The 15,378-nt window shown below is 40.0% G+C and overlaps 1 protein-coding gene across 1 annotated transcript; it reads right to left on the reverse strand.

Moving 5' to 3' along the window:
- Positions 1 to 2,676: 2,676 nt before the first annotated feature.
- Positions 2,677 to 12,027, reverse strand: itk (IL2 inducible T cell kinase). Its single transcript, XM_085902925.1, has 17 exons — positions 11,862 to 12,027; positions 11,611 to 11,715; positions 11,446 to 11,527; positions 11,228 to 11,353; positions 10,947 to 10,984; positions 10,543 to 10,694; positions 10,369 to 10,434; positions 10,189 to 10,243; positions 8,330 to 8,409; positions 8,082 to 8,224; positions 7,741 to 7,815; positions 6,188 to 6,356; positions 5,890 to 6,106; positions 5,746 to 5,810; positions 5,005 to 5,123; positions 2,954 to 3,111; positions 2,677 to 2,872 (listed from the first exon to the last, which is right to left on the reverse strand). The coding sequence occupies exons 1-17, from the start codon at positions 11,997 to 11,999 to the stop codon at positions 2,807 to 2,809; spliced, it is 1,854 nt and encodes a 617-aa protein (XP_085759051.1). The 5' UTR covers positions 12,000 to 12,027; the 3' UTR covers positions 2,677 to 2,806.
- Positions 12,028 to 15,378: the final 3,351 nt, after the last annotated feature.

Consider the following 15,378-nt stretch of genomic DNA (forward strand, 5'->3'; position numbering starts at 1 on the left):
CGCGCCGCCGAACGCTCAACCATAGCGCGTCGCTGACCGCGCAACTGCACCGCGCTGGTCGCAATTTTGTGACAGAGCGGCCGCTGACATTTCGAAAATATTATTAAAGTCCTGATGTACTTTCCAAAATTTAGGTGGACCTCAGTGCGCAGGAAGTTTATTTTTGTCCGATCGCGCAACTGCAGCGCACCGCGGAACGCGCAACCGTAGCGTGTCACCGACTGTGCAACTGCACCGCGCTGGTCGCATTATTGTGACAGAGTCGTCGCTAAAATTTAGAAAATAATTTTAAAGTCCCGATGTACTTTCCAAAATTTAAGTGGACCTCGGTGCGCAGGAAGTTTAATTCTGTCCGATCGCGCATCTGCATCGCACCGCCGAACGCACACGGCTGGTCGCATTATTGTGACAGAGTCGTCACTGAAATTTAGAAAATATTTTTAAAGTCCTGATGTATTTTCCAAAATTTAAGTGGACCTCAGTGCGCAGGAAGTTTAATTTTGTCCGATCTCTTCCACTCTGGAGGTGCCCACGGTGAGAGGCGCCGAGCAGGTGTGGATGTGCCTGCACATTGGAGTCCACCCCGGTGAACGAGAGCCTTGGGGTGTAGGGGACGGGTCTTGACTGTTGTTTGTGTCTATGCACCAAACGGCAGCTCAGAGTACCCACCCTTCTTGGAGTCCCTGGAGGAAGTGCTGGAGAGCACTCCTGGGGACTCCATCGTTCTACTGGGTAGTTTCAATGCTTACGTGTGAAATGACAGTTAGAACTGGAAGGACGTGATTGGGAGGAACACCTGCCCCAATCAGAACCCGAGCGGTGTTCTATTACTGGACTTCTATGCTCAACATGGATTGTCTATAATGAACAGCATTTTGCAAACATAAGGATGTCCATGTGTGCACCTGGAGCCAGAACACCCGAAGCTGCAGTTTGATGATCGACTTTGTAGTCATGTTATCAGATTTGCAGCCGCATGTTTTGGACACTCGGGTGAAGAAAGGGGCGGAGCTGTCAACTGATCACGACCTGGTGGTGGGTTGGCTCCTGTTATGGAGGAAGATGCCGGTCCGACCTGGCAGACCCAAACGTACTGTAAGGGTCTGCTGGGAATGTCTGGTAGAATCCCCTGTCAGAAAGAGCTTCAACTCTCACGTCTGACAGAGCTTTTCCCCCATCCCAGGGGAAGCAGGGGACATTGAGTCTGAGTGGACCATGTTCCATGCCTCCATTGATGAGACGGCCGACCGGAGATGTGGCCGTATGGCGGTCGGTTTCTGTCGTGGCAGCAACCCCCAAACCTGTTGCTTTTGTTTGAATTCCTTGTTCTGAGGTGCGGCTCAGCGCAAGTCATTTTGATGCAGTCTCTTCAAATACAAATGAGATACTTCACACCCCAGTCCTTCAAGGACACAAGATGTGCACCTCTCTTTCCAGTCGGACATTTTTGTAGTTTTTTAGCCGAGGTAGAGTTTACTTGCATCGCAAACTTTTTGATTGATTAAAAGATGTCAACGGCAGAAGACTTGTCCATACCATACATAACACATAACAACATCAATCCCCTCACAATATTTATGCACACGTAAACAAGCACTCCGGTCAAGTTAACCAGTAAGCTAATGCTCACGTTAACGAGAAGCTAACGAATTAATTCAACGCATTATTGTGTTCCCCAAGACTAATAGAGCACCTTCGATGCAATCCATCTGATACAACTAATTGAAATACACCCACAAGAAGCCAAAACAGAGCGCACAGCTCTAAAATCAGCAGAAAGACTGACGTAATGCTATGAAAATGAGGGCATCATAGAATAATATGAAAGTGAAATACAGTTTATTATTTTTGTGTCATCTCAAGCTTACCGCTTTACTGTGTCGGTCGTTTCCATGGATTGAAGGAACTGAACCATCAGTGAAACAAAGTCTTATCTTCTCTATACTGACAAAATATTTCTGATACACCCATCCTTGAACAAGCAGAACTTTGCCCACTTCTTTGAGGGTTCTGATGCTAGGGGACGGTGCAATAATTTGTGTGGCTTGATGCATCCAACCACGGAACATTATGATCTCTCCACTTCGGCATTCTTGGTTATTTTGACTACAAAAGTCTCTCCGAGTAGTAATAAAAATGCTGGATTTGCAAAACCGTTTGGCCACACACATTCCCTAATTTGGTAGTCCTGCCCCAAAGGATGTGACGCAATAGATAGAAATACGTAATAGAAAATGGAGAAAACTGAATGTAGTAAAAAATAGTCCTCAAACAGATCATGAAAGTATCTCTGCAACACCTGGCGGGATAGATTACACTTTTCTATGATCTTGGAGACTCCGAGTGCTATTATTTATTGTTTATTTATTTGGGTTATTTGCTTCTTACTTATTCGTTCCTCTTGTCTGTTCGTTTTTACTCTGTGCTATTTGATGTGAGTGTTGTGTACTGTGTCTAGTCACCGTGGGACGGTGGGAAACGTAATTTCGATCTCTTTGTGTGCCTTGGCATGTGAAGAAATTGACAATAAAGCGGACTTTGACTTTGACTTTAAGGGCAAAACATATGATTATATTAGACATTTTGAACATATAACAGTATCTATGTAAATACAGTGCATGAGACTTATAGGTAAACGCAAAAGTTAAAGTGCAAACAGGCTGACTCAGGCACGTGTAGGAAGCATCAGTTTATAGTACAATATATGTATAAAACATGTCAAACTTTAGCCAATAATAAACAAATAATAAATAGAATAAATATAGTTTTCATTAATGTCCGGCATCCACAATTCGTATCTTGGAGTTCAAAATTGTGAAAGTTGGGAAAGCTCATGCAACAGCAGTGCAAAGGATGGACGATCCACTGGTTTCTAAGAATAAAAACACGGATGGATATTTACAAAACATATTTGAGTGTTTTGAAGCAATATGCATCAAATTCCTTCTCCCACCTCTTTCCAGCACCATTCCATGAGCAAATATACATCCTCTGGTGCCAGTCGTGGTTTAAGCAGCCTCATGCCAGCATTCAGGAAGTCTACTACCTGACCATTGGATTGGTTCTCATGGGGAAGGCGGCCTTCTGTGTAGACTTCCCACATGAGAACACCTGAAGGTGTAAACAGATTTCTTTTTGAATCAAAGATGTGTGGTAAGGTTCATGACTTCCCCTGAAGTTGTATATGAAAATATGAACCCAAAATAGATTAGCCAATCTTTTGACCTTCATTGAAACATACAGTATATGTCAAATAAGGTCATAATAGAATTCTTAAATAATTTCTTTTTTTGGTTATTTTTTAATTAATTTAACACCGTTCATGTCACACGCCTTGCCACGGGTCACTTTGCCAGTAACCTCCCACCACACCGGCAGTTGCAACCACGCGCACTCATCACTCCAATCACCTGCCTCTGCTCATCACTGATATTTAAACACCACACACCAATCACTTCCCTGTCAGTTCGTCCCCGTATGTTATCCGTTCGTTCCTGTGCCATGTGCTCTGTTACCTCCTCTGATTCCCAGTTGCCAATCCTTGTTTGTGTGCCGACCGACTACCCCGAACGCACGATTGCCAACCACGTCTCAGCCTCGCCCCCCCCCCCCCTCCCCTGGAGCTCCTGAAGCTCGATCATCCCCGATTACTCAATAAACAGTGTGTAGCATTTAGTTGCCTCGCTCGTCTGTCTGTGAAAACATACAAATTTAATATAAGGTCAACTTCAATGTTGTTGATTTCACAGATCTTTTCATATAGTCAAAAACATTTGCTGGTCATCTATTTGATATGTTATGAAAGCTCCGATTGTAGAATTACCTGTTATGATAACTGTATGTCTGCTATTTCTAGCAAACCAATCGGTGTCAAAATCGGTAAAGAATTTGACCTGTTGTGATGAAGCTAAAGCGTTCGCTGGGGGTTCCTGGTTCAAGATGGCAGCTCGGTCTGCATGTCCACAACCAGCTGAGGCTTGCTTTCGTAGTCATGTATATCTATGGGTTTATTCTGCGTTTTGCGACAATGGAGCGCAGCACTGCCACTTGCTGTAAGCGGCCCAGTACTTTTTGGGCTCCAGCATGCACTTTGAGTGGCTGGAAGTGACTGTAAGTGTCCTCGAAGACACTGCCAGGACAATCGAGGGCACCTCTGACAGCTCTTTGCTTTGGCCTGTACATCCACTTTTTGATTTCCATATTATGTATTTTATGTGCCCTCTTTGCATCCATTGCAGCCTGGTAATCCTGAAAGGGGGATCCTTCCATCTGTGGTCCCTTCTCAAGATTTCTCATTTTTCCCCTGGTAGGTTTTTTTTTTGTTTTTCCTTGCCCTTTTGGGAGCTCAAGATCAGGGGATGCTTTGAGAATAATTGTCAATTGTTTGTTTATGTGAAGCCCTTTGAGAGCTTGTGATTTAGGGCTATGCAAATAAACTTGACTTGACTAATATGTCATACACAATCATCAAATATATTACACTGTTGAATGTCAGCATGTGCAGTATATGTGTGAGATAAAACACGTTCATTGGGGATAAAAAGACAAACAACAACGTCTCTTGCGTGAGTGCACTGCCTGAGTCAGCAAAGAATACGTGTGTGGTCACTGGAGGTGGTTTTGAACAGGAAATAAGCACTTTCAGGTATTATAATTATTAAATCACTGATCATTCTTAGGATTGAAAAAAAAAACCTGTGTAAAGCAGGGACCGAGAACTAAAACCAAACCAAATTTGTCTTTTTTTTTTCACTTGCACAAAATGGCCAGCAGGGGTCCGAAGGCTGCCTACTCTGATTGCACTACACAGTTTTGAAGATGTGACTAGAAGTTCATATTTCTTGGAAAACAAAAACATTGTGAAACTAAGGTCTGAAACACTGAGTAAACTCGTGCTCTCCATTTAAAATTTGATATATTAGCTTCCCTTCTTTTACACGAAGATAGAAAACACGTTAATACAACAATACAAAGTCAAAGAACTCATGGATAGTTGAATCATACCGAATGACCAGACATCGGATTTGCTGCTGAACTTGCAGTATTTGATAACCTCTGGTGCTGACCACTTGATGGGAAACTTAGAGCAGAAAGAACTTGTGTACTGGTCATCAAGAACATATCTACAACACACAAAGTAGGAATCATCCGTGATGGCTAAAACATAGTTTTCTAAATCTAAAAATGTGCCCACTCTCATGTACAATAAAATAGAGGTGGTTCATATGTATAAAAACCAGGTGTCTTAAATTGATGACTTGCTCACGTTCAACCCACATATAAAAAATCTTGTGAAGAAGCTCAGACTAAAACTTTTTTTTTTCTCCCCCAAACAAGCTGCATTTTTCTTTTTATGTAAAGAAGCATCTTGTTGCTGTAACATCTATATCTGTGTTGGATGATGGAGAGAGGCCAGTACACTTCTATTTAAGGCAATATTCAGACTACTACCTTCATAAATTTGTGCCTTAGCTAGTCTGTAAAATACTTTTTTTTACTGTTTATGCACACAATATGTTACAAATAGGCTGGACATGTTTATATCCAAACTGAGATTTGTTGAAACAAATTTATAATCTGTTTGTGAAATTCTGTGATCAACACTTGATTGGAATTTATGTTTATGCTTGTTGCTGCCTCTTGGCCAGGAGCCCCTTGAAAAGAAGCTTTTTGATCACAGTGAGATATGTTCTGGTTAAATAACGGCTCTAAAATATTTGCCATCACACACAACTTGTGACATACCTGGTCATGCCAAAATCTGACAATTTAACTAGGTTGTTCCTTGAAACTAGACAGTTCCTGGCCGCCTAAAGTTGAAAAGGCAACAAATGAGTAAAATTCAACATGCATCACTATAACGTATTGATTGATTTTAATGATATTTACCAGGTCTCTGTGGATGAAGTTAGACGTCTCCAGATAGGCCATCCCTTCAGTGACATCCATGCACATCCCCAACATTGTCTCCTGGGACAAACACCCTTTTTTGGCTCGCAGGTAGTCTGATAGACAGCCATTCTCCATGAACTCCAACACCAAACACATTGGAGAACGCTGGGTGCAAACACCATAGAGCTGAACTAGCTTTGAGTGGTATAATCTCCTAATGGACACACATAGACATTTGCACATTGCCTCAGTTGATTACGACCGAAGCTAATAATGAATCAAGGTGTGCACTTACATCATGACTCTTGCCTCTTCTTTAAATTCTTCATCTGACATGTAATCTTCTTTTATTATTTTCAGGGCCACCTTCTTCTCCCTCCATTCTCCCCACAACACCATCCCAAATTGTCCACTTCCTAACTCTTGACCAAAGGTAATTTCTTCGGGGTCCACCTCCCACTCATCTGTTGAGCAACAGATGCAATGTATAGAGGGGTACAATGTAAAGCACATTCAAATATGACTAAATTAGAGCGTTCCCGAAGCAATTTGCTCATTAGATGTAATATTGAAAAAGAAAATGAACAGTTCAAACTTCTGCCCTCACCTCTTTCAACCATTCTTACAAATCAAAGCCACATTATATTTTGCAGCACCCCCTCCAAGAAAAAAATTTACTTCAAATTTGTCAGCCATGTCATACCAAATAAAAATGCAGGATTCCTCATGCTTCTACTGTGCATAGGGCTGCTTTGTATGTTTTTGTTTTAATAGACAACTTTGGACAATAAACCTATTTATATAAAGCACAAGTGGGAATTGATTTGAAACAACAAGCCCCATCACTTTGCAGAGACTTCAGTCAAACTCAGTCAATGGCCTTTCTGACAGCACATTCATGCAGTGTCATAGTTAGAACCATTGCTTTTTTTTTATCCCATACAAACAATCCACACCAGTAGGTACGGCTGCATAATTCAATAACATCCAGTAGATAGAAACATATATTACAACACATATATTAACAGATATTTACTTTATTGATCCCTGAGGGGAAATTCAGTAAATGATCTGTATCAAACATCCCACCTTACAAAGACAAAGTATTTAGTTCAATTGACCCGATTACATGGCAATTAATCTAATATACCACTCTATGGTTGTCATGTGCCATGGAAAACTTACCATATTTTCCGGACTATAAATCGCAGTTTTTTTCATAGTTTGGCTGGGGGTGCAATTTATACTCTGGAGCGACTTATGTGTGAAATTATTAACATTTCATTAATCATTTCACATGTTATTTTCACACTAAACCGCAAGAGACCGTGGAATAATTGGAACTGCAACTGACGATGAGTCTGACGTAAGCTACGTAGAAGAGGAAGTGCCGCATCTTCTACTTTTGGAGTTAGCGGAGTTGTTTAAAAGTGACACAGAGGATGAAGATTTCATTGGATTTAGTGATTTGGAGTGACACGGATGGTTTGGTAAACTTGTTAGCATGTTATTTTTGCTGTAATTATTTGAGTAACTCTTAATAGTATGCTATGTTAACATGCCAGGCACGTTCTCAGTTCATTGTTTGTATCATGTAACGTTAGCAATTATTCAGCCTGTTGTTGCCTCTATTCTATTTTTATTTTAAATTGCCTTTCAAGATGATATGTCTTGTTCTTGGTGTTGGATTATATCAAACTATTTTCCCCCAAAAATGCGATTTATACTCCAGTGCAACTTATAATTGTCTTTTTCCTCTTTATTAAACATTTTATGGCTGGTGCGATTTATACTCCGGAGCGATTTATAATCCGAAAAATAAGGTACTAATACTGTCCTGCATTGTACCTTTGAATGGAGTAGCAATTTCCTGGGAGCAGCCACCTGTTTGAGTGACCGGATGTCTGAGACGTGTGATCAGACCTGCCAAGTACAAACACATGCACATACACATGCGCATACACACACACACACGCACAAACACACACACGCACACACACGTACGCACACACGCACAAAAAAACACTGTTACCCATTTCTACATAGGACACTATGTCCGCAACGTAGTGGCTCAGAAAAGAAATGATTTGCTGGTGGAAGGCATTCCCCTTTTTGCATAATTGTTCATTTCATCAATTCTTGTTAAGGCAGTCGCATGTGAGAAAAAAAAAAACCTGCCGAAAACTTACCTGCAGCATTGTGTTGGTGGTAATGGATCAGCTCTGGAATGGTGCGGAACAGATATTTCTCTGCCAAGTAAAACGAAGACTCTCCTGTGTCTGTCCGCCTGATTTGGTAATGTTTAACACATGGTTGTTTCTCCCCATTAGATCTGCAGGTGATATGTTAAAGAGAGCATATGTATTTAGGCAAACAGTATTACAGTGCACATATATCATAATGATGCTTATACTGTTTACAGTGAAGATGAAATTACCCCAGTGCTTTGGTGAAGACTGACACTGTGTAGAAGCCTGTTTGTCTTGAGTTTCGAACCATGAATGCACCTTCTTTTCCCTAAATAGTTACCACACAAGAAAACATTAACATTATATATTTCAGGTCTATCCAATACTTATAACACATATAATCATTGTGAGTTGGCATTGTTATGTCACACCTACTTTTGCTTCACAGTCAGTCTGAACTGAACTGGCAATTAACAAATGATAAACACACAGTCATGCTTGCGAAACTCCAAGACAGGAAATTCAGCACTGTGGTTGTGAAAGCGTCAATGCACTGTAGCGTCACGTTGCAGGTTCATTTTGCACATGCAACACTTGTTGAGACTGTCAAATCATCTAACTTCGGTTTACAGCAGTAACCTAATAACAATTGAAATAGTGCAGTGATGTCAGTAACGTATTAATTGATTTTGCGTTTCCATATGGCCATGTTTTTTGGGTAACAAATGATTTAACAGGTCACTATTTCCAGACCAAGTCATCAGATCAAAGTACAGTAATACTTATCCAATAACTCTGCATTACTATTTTTGTCATTTTCCTTGGCAAAACGACACAGAATTTGTTTTGTGAAATAATGAAGGGAAGAGGGAAAGCTCATCTCATTTCTCCATTTGCAACTTATTGGGTTCCTCAGTCCTTGCTCCTCTCTTTAACAGGCTAATATTGTATTAGGACACTAATACACTTTCTGAAGTGTCCAGGCCCTCCCTTAGAGATAAGGTGAGAAGCTCGGTCATCCGGGAGAGACTCGGAGTAGAGCCGCTGCTCCTCCACGTTGAGAGGAGCCAGATGAGGTGGCTCGAGCATCTCATCAGGATGCCTCCTGGACGACTATGTCTCTTGGCTGGCTTGGGAATGCCTTAGGATCTCCTGGGATGAGCTGGATGAAGTGGCTGGGTAGAGGAGGGTCTGGGAGTCCCTCCTCAAGCTGCTGCCCCCGCGACCCGACCCCGGATAAGCGAAAGAAGATGGATGGATGGATGGAAATTAAGAGGCTTTTTTAAAAAAATAAAAAATAAAAACAACTATTTAAGTCAAGAAAAGTTTAAAGGGTCTTTTGCTTGCATTGTGCTTTCACCCCCTGTTAAGGCCCTCAAAGCACTTCACACGGACATTTGCTGTACCGACTGATAACGCAGCATCTGACACAAATTGGGGTTGAGTATTTTCCTCAAGGATACTATGACATGGTGACAATGGTATCAAACACCCAACTTCTGGATTGGGAAAGGAGCCCTCTACGACTGACCTACTCAGCGCTTATCCAAAAGAGCTATTTTTTTTGTGGTAAACGAGTTTGGATAACAAAAGCCAGGTTTATTAATTATTTTAATTTAGTTTTTATTCTAAAATATTTGGGAACAACTGACTCCGGAATGAAAAAATTCCAGTTCAAACTGCACTTCCAATAAAATATTCAAAACTATTGAGATGGTGTTGTCAGCAGAAGCTGCATTTCACTACAGAAGTAAGCTTATTTAGTTACTTTTAAAATCAAGCACTCAGTAAAGTAACAAGTTAATTATGGTAACAGACAATGGCTGCACGTGAGCACAAATCTATTCCTGCTGACTGGGCGAGAGGTGGGGTAACAGATTGCAAACAGATTATTTATATTTACATTCATAATGATGTGACATTTTGGAATCTATAACTAACAATTATATTTTATTGAGTTAGGAGAAAGCTGAATAACCACACGCATGCACAAACATTATGCAAATGCCACACAGTTGGGCCTGAGGTCAGCTTCAAACCCAGAACATTTCAACTCTAAGGCAGGTGTGTTTACCATTCCCGTATCAATAAATGCTTTTGCTTTTACCTCTTTGATCAACACGTCTTCTGCTTCCCTTCTGGCAATGTTCTTGTTATACCATCTTTGAGAGTACACAGATGAAGAAAAACAAGTTTTAACATAGTGCAGAAACACACATGCCTACACAATTGATATAAACAAACACAGGTAACATACAACAATGCAGTGGACTTAATAATAACTTACTCAAATCTCTCAAAGTCATTCCCTGATTTTGCAGCTATGTGTGTTCTTGGCACAAACCCATCGTTCCTGCGATGATCAGGAGGGAAAATTAAGGTCGGTTTTGCAGGTGAAATTACTTAATTGCACTATGGGCTCAACGGCGCAATGATATTGAGATCATTGTGGTAAGTTTACCCCTTTTCATCTCGAACAAACCACCAGTGAGGGTGGGAGCTGGTTATCAGGGTGTATTCCTTGTCTTTCTGAAGTGCCAATTCTCTCTCTCCAAATGGTGTGTAGTTCTGCAATGCAATAACCACCGTATCCACTGTGTCACGCATTTCAACCTAAGAAAAATTGTCAATGTTATTCTCAGTTTCATCTAGGTACTGTGTGCCCAATTACAAAAACAAAATTGAGGTACACTATATTTAGTGAGGAATACATGACCAAACACACACTGATCAATGATAATCAATGAACATTACAAAAATAAAACAAAAGGATAAATATGAAACTTTGGGGGCTGTCATTCTTTTTTTCATCGTTCAGTCACATCAAAAACAGCATCTATTATTTCATTTGTAAGAATCGGATACCTCTGAATCTGGGATTTCAGGTAATGGTTTTTTAGAACCTGTAGAAAAATCCAAAACAGGACATTTTCTTGTTATATAACAACCTGTAAAATGTTTAACAAACACCAGATAAACAAATGTAGTCCATTTGGCACATTGTTTAAAAATTAAATATTTAAACATTCACAACATTCAGGTTGTTAAAAGGTTTTGGCAAAACTTTATGGAAGATTTGTCAATAATATTAGAACAGCCACAGATTAGCCCGTAACTCCAGTAAGACAGAAAAGGGTCATACAAACCGAAAGCCTTTGGATCATAGACTTGACAGCCGATTGACAGTTTCTCTGACTGTTGGCAGCATTTCCATTTTCCATCTATCCGAAATTGGGGGTGGTATTTTTCAACCAAATTGTTATTCTTTGTCTCTATGTCAGCAACCAACAAAATAGATGAAATCAGGTCAAGATGATTTGTATTTTCTAAAAGCCTGATTAAGAAGCCTGCAAAACTGGTTCACCTTCTTTGAGAGCATGCACCCACTTCAGGCGACAATCATTGTCTGGTGCAAAAATGTAGAGATAATGGTTGTCATGAAAAACCTGCGTTTGAGAATGGAATGTTATCCATTGGTTTTAAAGTCATTTTGCTGTTTAAGTCACGATTTGACAAATGCAAAGCATACCTGGAAGGGGTATTTGTAGTCACATGGAATGGGGAGATCGGTAAAGACTGTGTCCACACACTTAATGTTGCATAACTTGATGCAACCTTTCAGTATGGGTTTTTGCTGAAACAAAAAGTAACTTCAATCTCGATGCAATCAAAACACAATCGGAAATGCAGTTGATTGTCTGGAGGGGACACCGAGCTTGGAATGATTCAACTGATCAGAGGTAAGATTTAAAACAAATAATTACTCCAAAAAATACTTACCCCAGTACGACACTCAGAATACTTTAATTCCTGTGTGTCCAGCACAAAAAATCTCTCCTTGTAGTTGGATGGAGATGTTTTTTTCTTTTGCTGCGATTTTTTGATCATCGTACCATCGAGTATCACTTGAGAGAACATGGTATCATCAACAACAATCTTAAAAACACTGAGTGAGACTATGTCAGGAAAAAAAATAAATACCACAACGTTTCCGGGTGTTGACTTTAGTAGACCACATCCTGACTCCAAGAGATGCAGACTGCACATACCCACATGGACTTCAACTGCATGAAATGATCATTTAGGCTATTCACATTTGCCTTAACTGAGTTCTCTCAAAATAATATATTGTAAAAAATAAATAAAAACATGTTTTGACATTTTTCTACTGTAGTAATGTTTCTTATCACTCTTAAGAATTATCTGGTGTAAAATTCAGAAGTTGTTTTTTTTCTATGGGTTGCAGGAAGATACGGCGCACTTACAAGCTTTTAATTTTCTCAAAAATCAAAGGTGTCACATGCCTGAGTCACCTGCCACCCAGCCGCTTCTTTTCCTTGACGTCAGTGGGTTATAGCAATGCCCACACAATCAAGTCAATCACCGGCACCTATTCCTGCTTCGTATACGGCCAACTTAAACTACTGTCACTCAGAGTGATACTGTAACTAATCTCGGGGTAATATTTGACCAAACGCTCTCCTTTTAAAAGCACATTAAGAATATAACCAGAATTGCGTTTTTTCACCTTCGTAATATTGCTAAGATTCGCTCAATCCTCTCGACCGGTGATGTGGAAATTATTATACATGCGTTTATCACGTCGCGCCTGGACTACCGCAATGCATTATTCTTTGGTCTTCCCAAGTCCAGCATCAAAAGTCTACAGTTAGTACAAAATCCTGCTGCAAGGCTGCTCTCACGGCCAAGAAAATTTGATCACATTACTCCAATATTAGCCAACTTACACTGGCTCCCGGTCCATTTAAGATATGACTTCAAGGTTCTTCTATTAACCTATCAATCATTGCATGGCTTAGCGCCTTCATATTTCGTCGACCTAGTTGTTCCTTATGTTCCGTCTCGTAACCTTCGTTCGCAAAACGCTAGTCTTTTAGTGACACTGAGGGCCAAGAAAACGTCTGCAGGGTCTACAGCATTTTCTATTCGGGCTCCAGCGCTCTGGAATGCCCTACCAATGGATATTAGAACTGCTACCTCAGTAGAAACATTTAAGACACGTTTAAAGACATATTTCTATGATATGGACTTTAATTAACCTGTAGTGGCCAATTCGGCTGGAATTTGTTTTTGCTCCCTCTATCCGATCCCGATCCCACTCCCCCCACCCCTCCCCGGCTGGGGAGGTGGTTAGGTGACACCCAAGCTGACAGCGGCTATCTAGATTCTTGTAGACCAATTCAGGATGATGGAACTGCAGCAAATTACCATCCTTGAAGACACTGCCAGGACGATCGAGGGCTCCTCCGACAGCTCTTCGCTTTGGCCTGGACATCCACTTTTTGATTTTCATATTATGTATTTTTTGTGCCCTCTTTGCATCCATTGCAGCCTGGTGATCCTGAAAGGGGGATCCTTCCATCTGTGGTCCCTTCTCAAGGTTTCTCATTTTTACCCCTGGTAGTTTTTTTTTTTTTTTTTAGTTTTTCCTTGCCCTTTTGGGAGCTCATTTTCTCATTTCTCATTTTTACCCCTGGTAGTTTTTTTTTTTTTTTAGTTTTTCCTTGCCCTTTTGGGAGCTCAAGATCAGGGGATGCTTTGAGAATAATTGTCAATTGTTTGTCTATATGAAGCCCTTTGAGACTGCTTGTGATTTAGGGCTATACAAATAAACTTGACTTGACTTAAACTCCAGACTGCCGTTTTCACGCTGTCCGTTCAACTCCTTGGCCTGCGATGCCCCTCGTGTGCGTCAGCCGATTGATACTCGTTTCTAAGCATGTCCATGATGTATCACAATGGTGTGTTATCACTGTTCACTTCACTGTTTACTCGCTGCTAGAAATAAAGATGGCAGATTAGCAATGGAGTTTGGCTGCACCCATTACTTTGTTTGGCAATGCAGCTGCAAAGACTGTGACATAATTGTTCAAAATACGTAATAGGGAATGGATAAAAAGAATGGATAGAAAGATATCCCCTAACGGATTATAAAAGTATCTCTGTAGCACCTGGAGGGATTAGATAAAATTTTTCTACATTCTTGGAGACTCAAAGTGCACAATAAAATGTATATAAAAGCTAAAAAAGTGATATATCTCCTTTAAGCAAGATATAAAATCTTTGATGAACAAAGTAATTATTCCTGTAGGCAACGCTTTTGAAACAGAAGAAAATTCCTTCCACGGAACTGGAAACAGTTTGGTTTTCATAAAGTCTTTATAATAATAAAGATTATCTTGATCATTAAAAAGATCGGCAATATAAGTTTCTTATAAGTTTTCTCTTTCTCTTAATATAAACCTTTACAATCATTCTAAATAATATCTTTGTGAGGTGAAAAATTATGCACATAACATAACTTCCAGGAGAGTAAAGTCTGTTCATAGAATTTAATAAGTAGTAATTTTGCTCCAGAAGAATTACAACTAAGAATTTCAGGTCTCCCACTTTATTGAAAATATTATTTGCCAAAACTATATTAATGAATTTGGATATTCTAGACAGTTGATCAGCCATTCAATCTTGAAAGAAAAATGAAGGGGACTAAATTAGGGTGACCAGACGTCCTCTTTTTCCCAGACATGTCCTACTTTTGAGACTTAAAAACATTGTTTGGGGGGAATTTCAAAAATGCCTGCTGATATCTGCTGATATCATTAAAATATGCACCTAATTTTGTTTTATGCTCAACAGCACTTGGAACTCTAAGGCAAAGCGCTTCAAAAGTTAAAATTGTGTTGTGTCATGTGATTAACAGGGGTTAACCGGTGAGTTGTCAAATAAGACATTGTAGTGCTTTCTCTAAGGAATACATAATTCACTTTATCATATGTGTATGTGTGTTCTGTTGTATGTTATGACGTTCTGATTAAATTTATAGTTGCGGTCCCTTTAAGAGTTCCGGTGACGTTTACCGTTGCCGGCTTTTTCTGTGAAGCGCATTGGATGTTACTTAGTCAGTTAAACACGGCTCACAGAGTCTGAATGTGACAAGTTCTCGGCTCGTTTTTACGCCTATAAAGCAATTTCCACAACATGTTATTTCCCCCCCTTTAACAACACAGACTCCAAGCCTGGAGAAAAGAGGAGCATCTATGTTAAAAACTGACCACAAGGACTCCACAAGGTACAGATTGATTATAAAATTATTATTGATTGTAGAAGTAAATTGGAAATTGAAAAAAAGAAAAAGGAAATTGATATATTATTGGTGGTTTGAATATATGAGTGTATGCTTAGCTACTGCCCGCCATATGCAAAAAGCGTATGTTGTAATTGCAATCTTCAATATCAAATTTGCATTCATGACATGCCTTGTCATTGCCTTGTCTTT

Source organism: Syngnathus leptorhynchus, chromosome 2, assembly GCF_054491065.1.
Source record: "Syngnathus leptorhynchus isolate UIUO chromosome 2, UIUO_Slep, whole genome shotgun sequence".
NCBI classification, from domain to species: Eukaryota; Metazoa; Chordata; class Actinopteri; order Syngnathiformes; family Syngnathidae; genus Syngnathus; species Syngnathus leptorhynchus.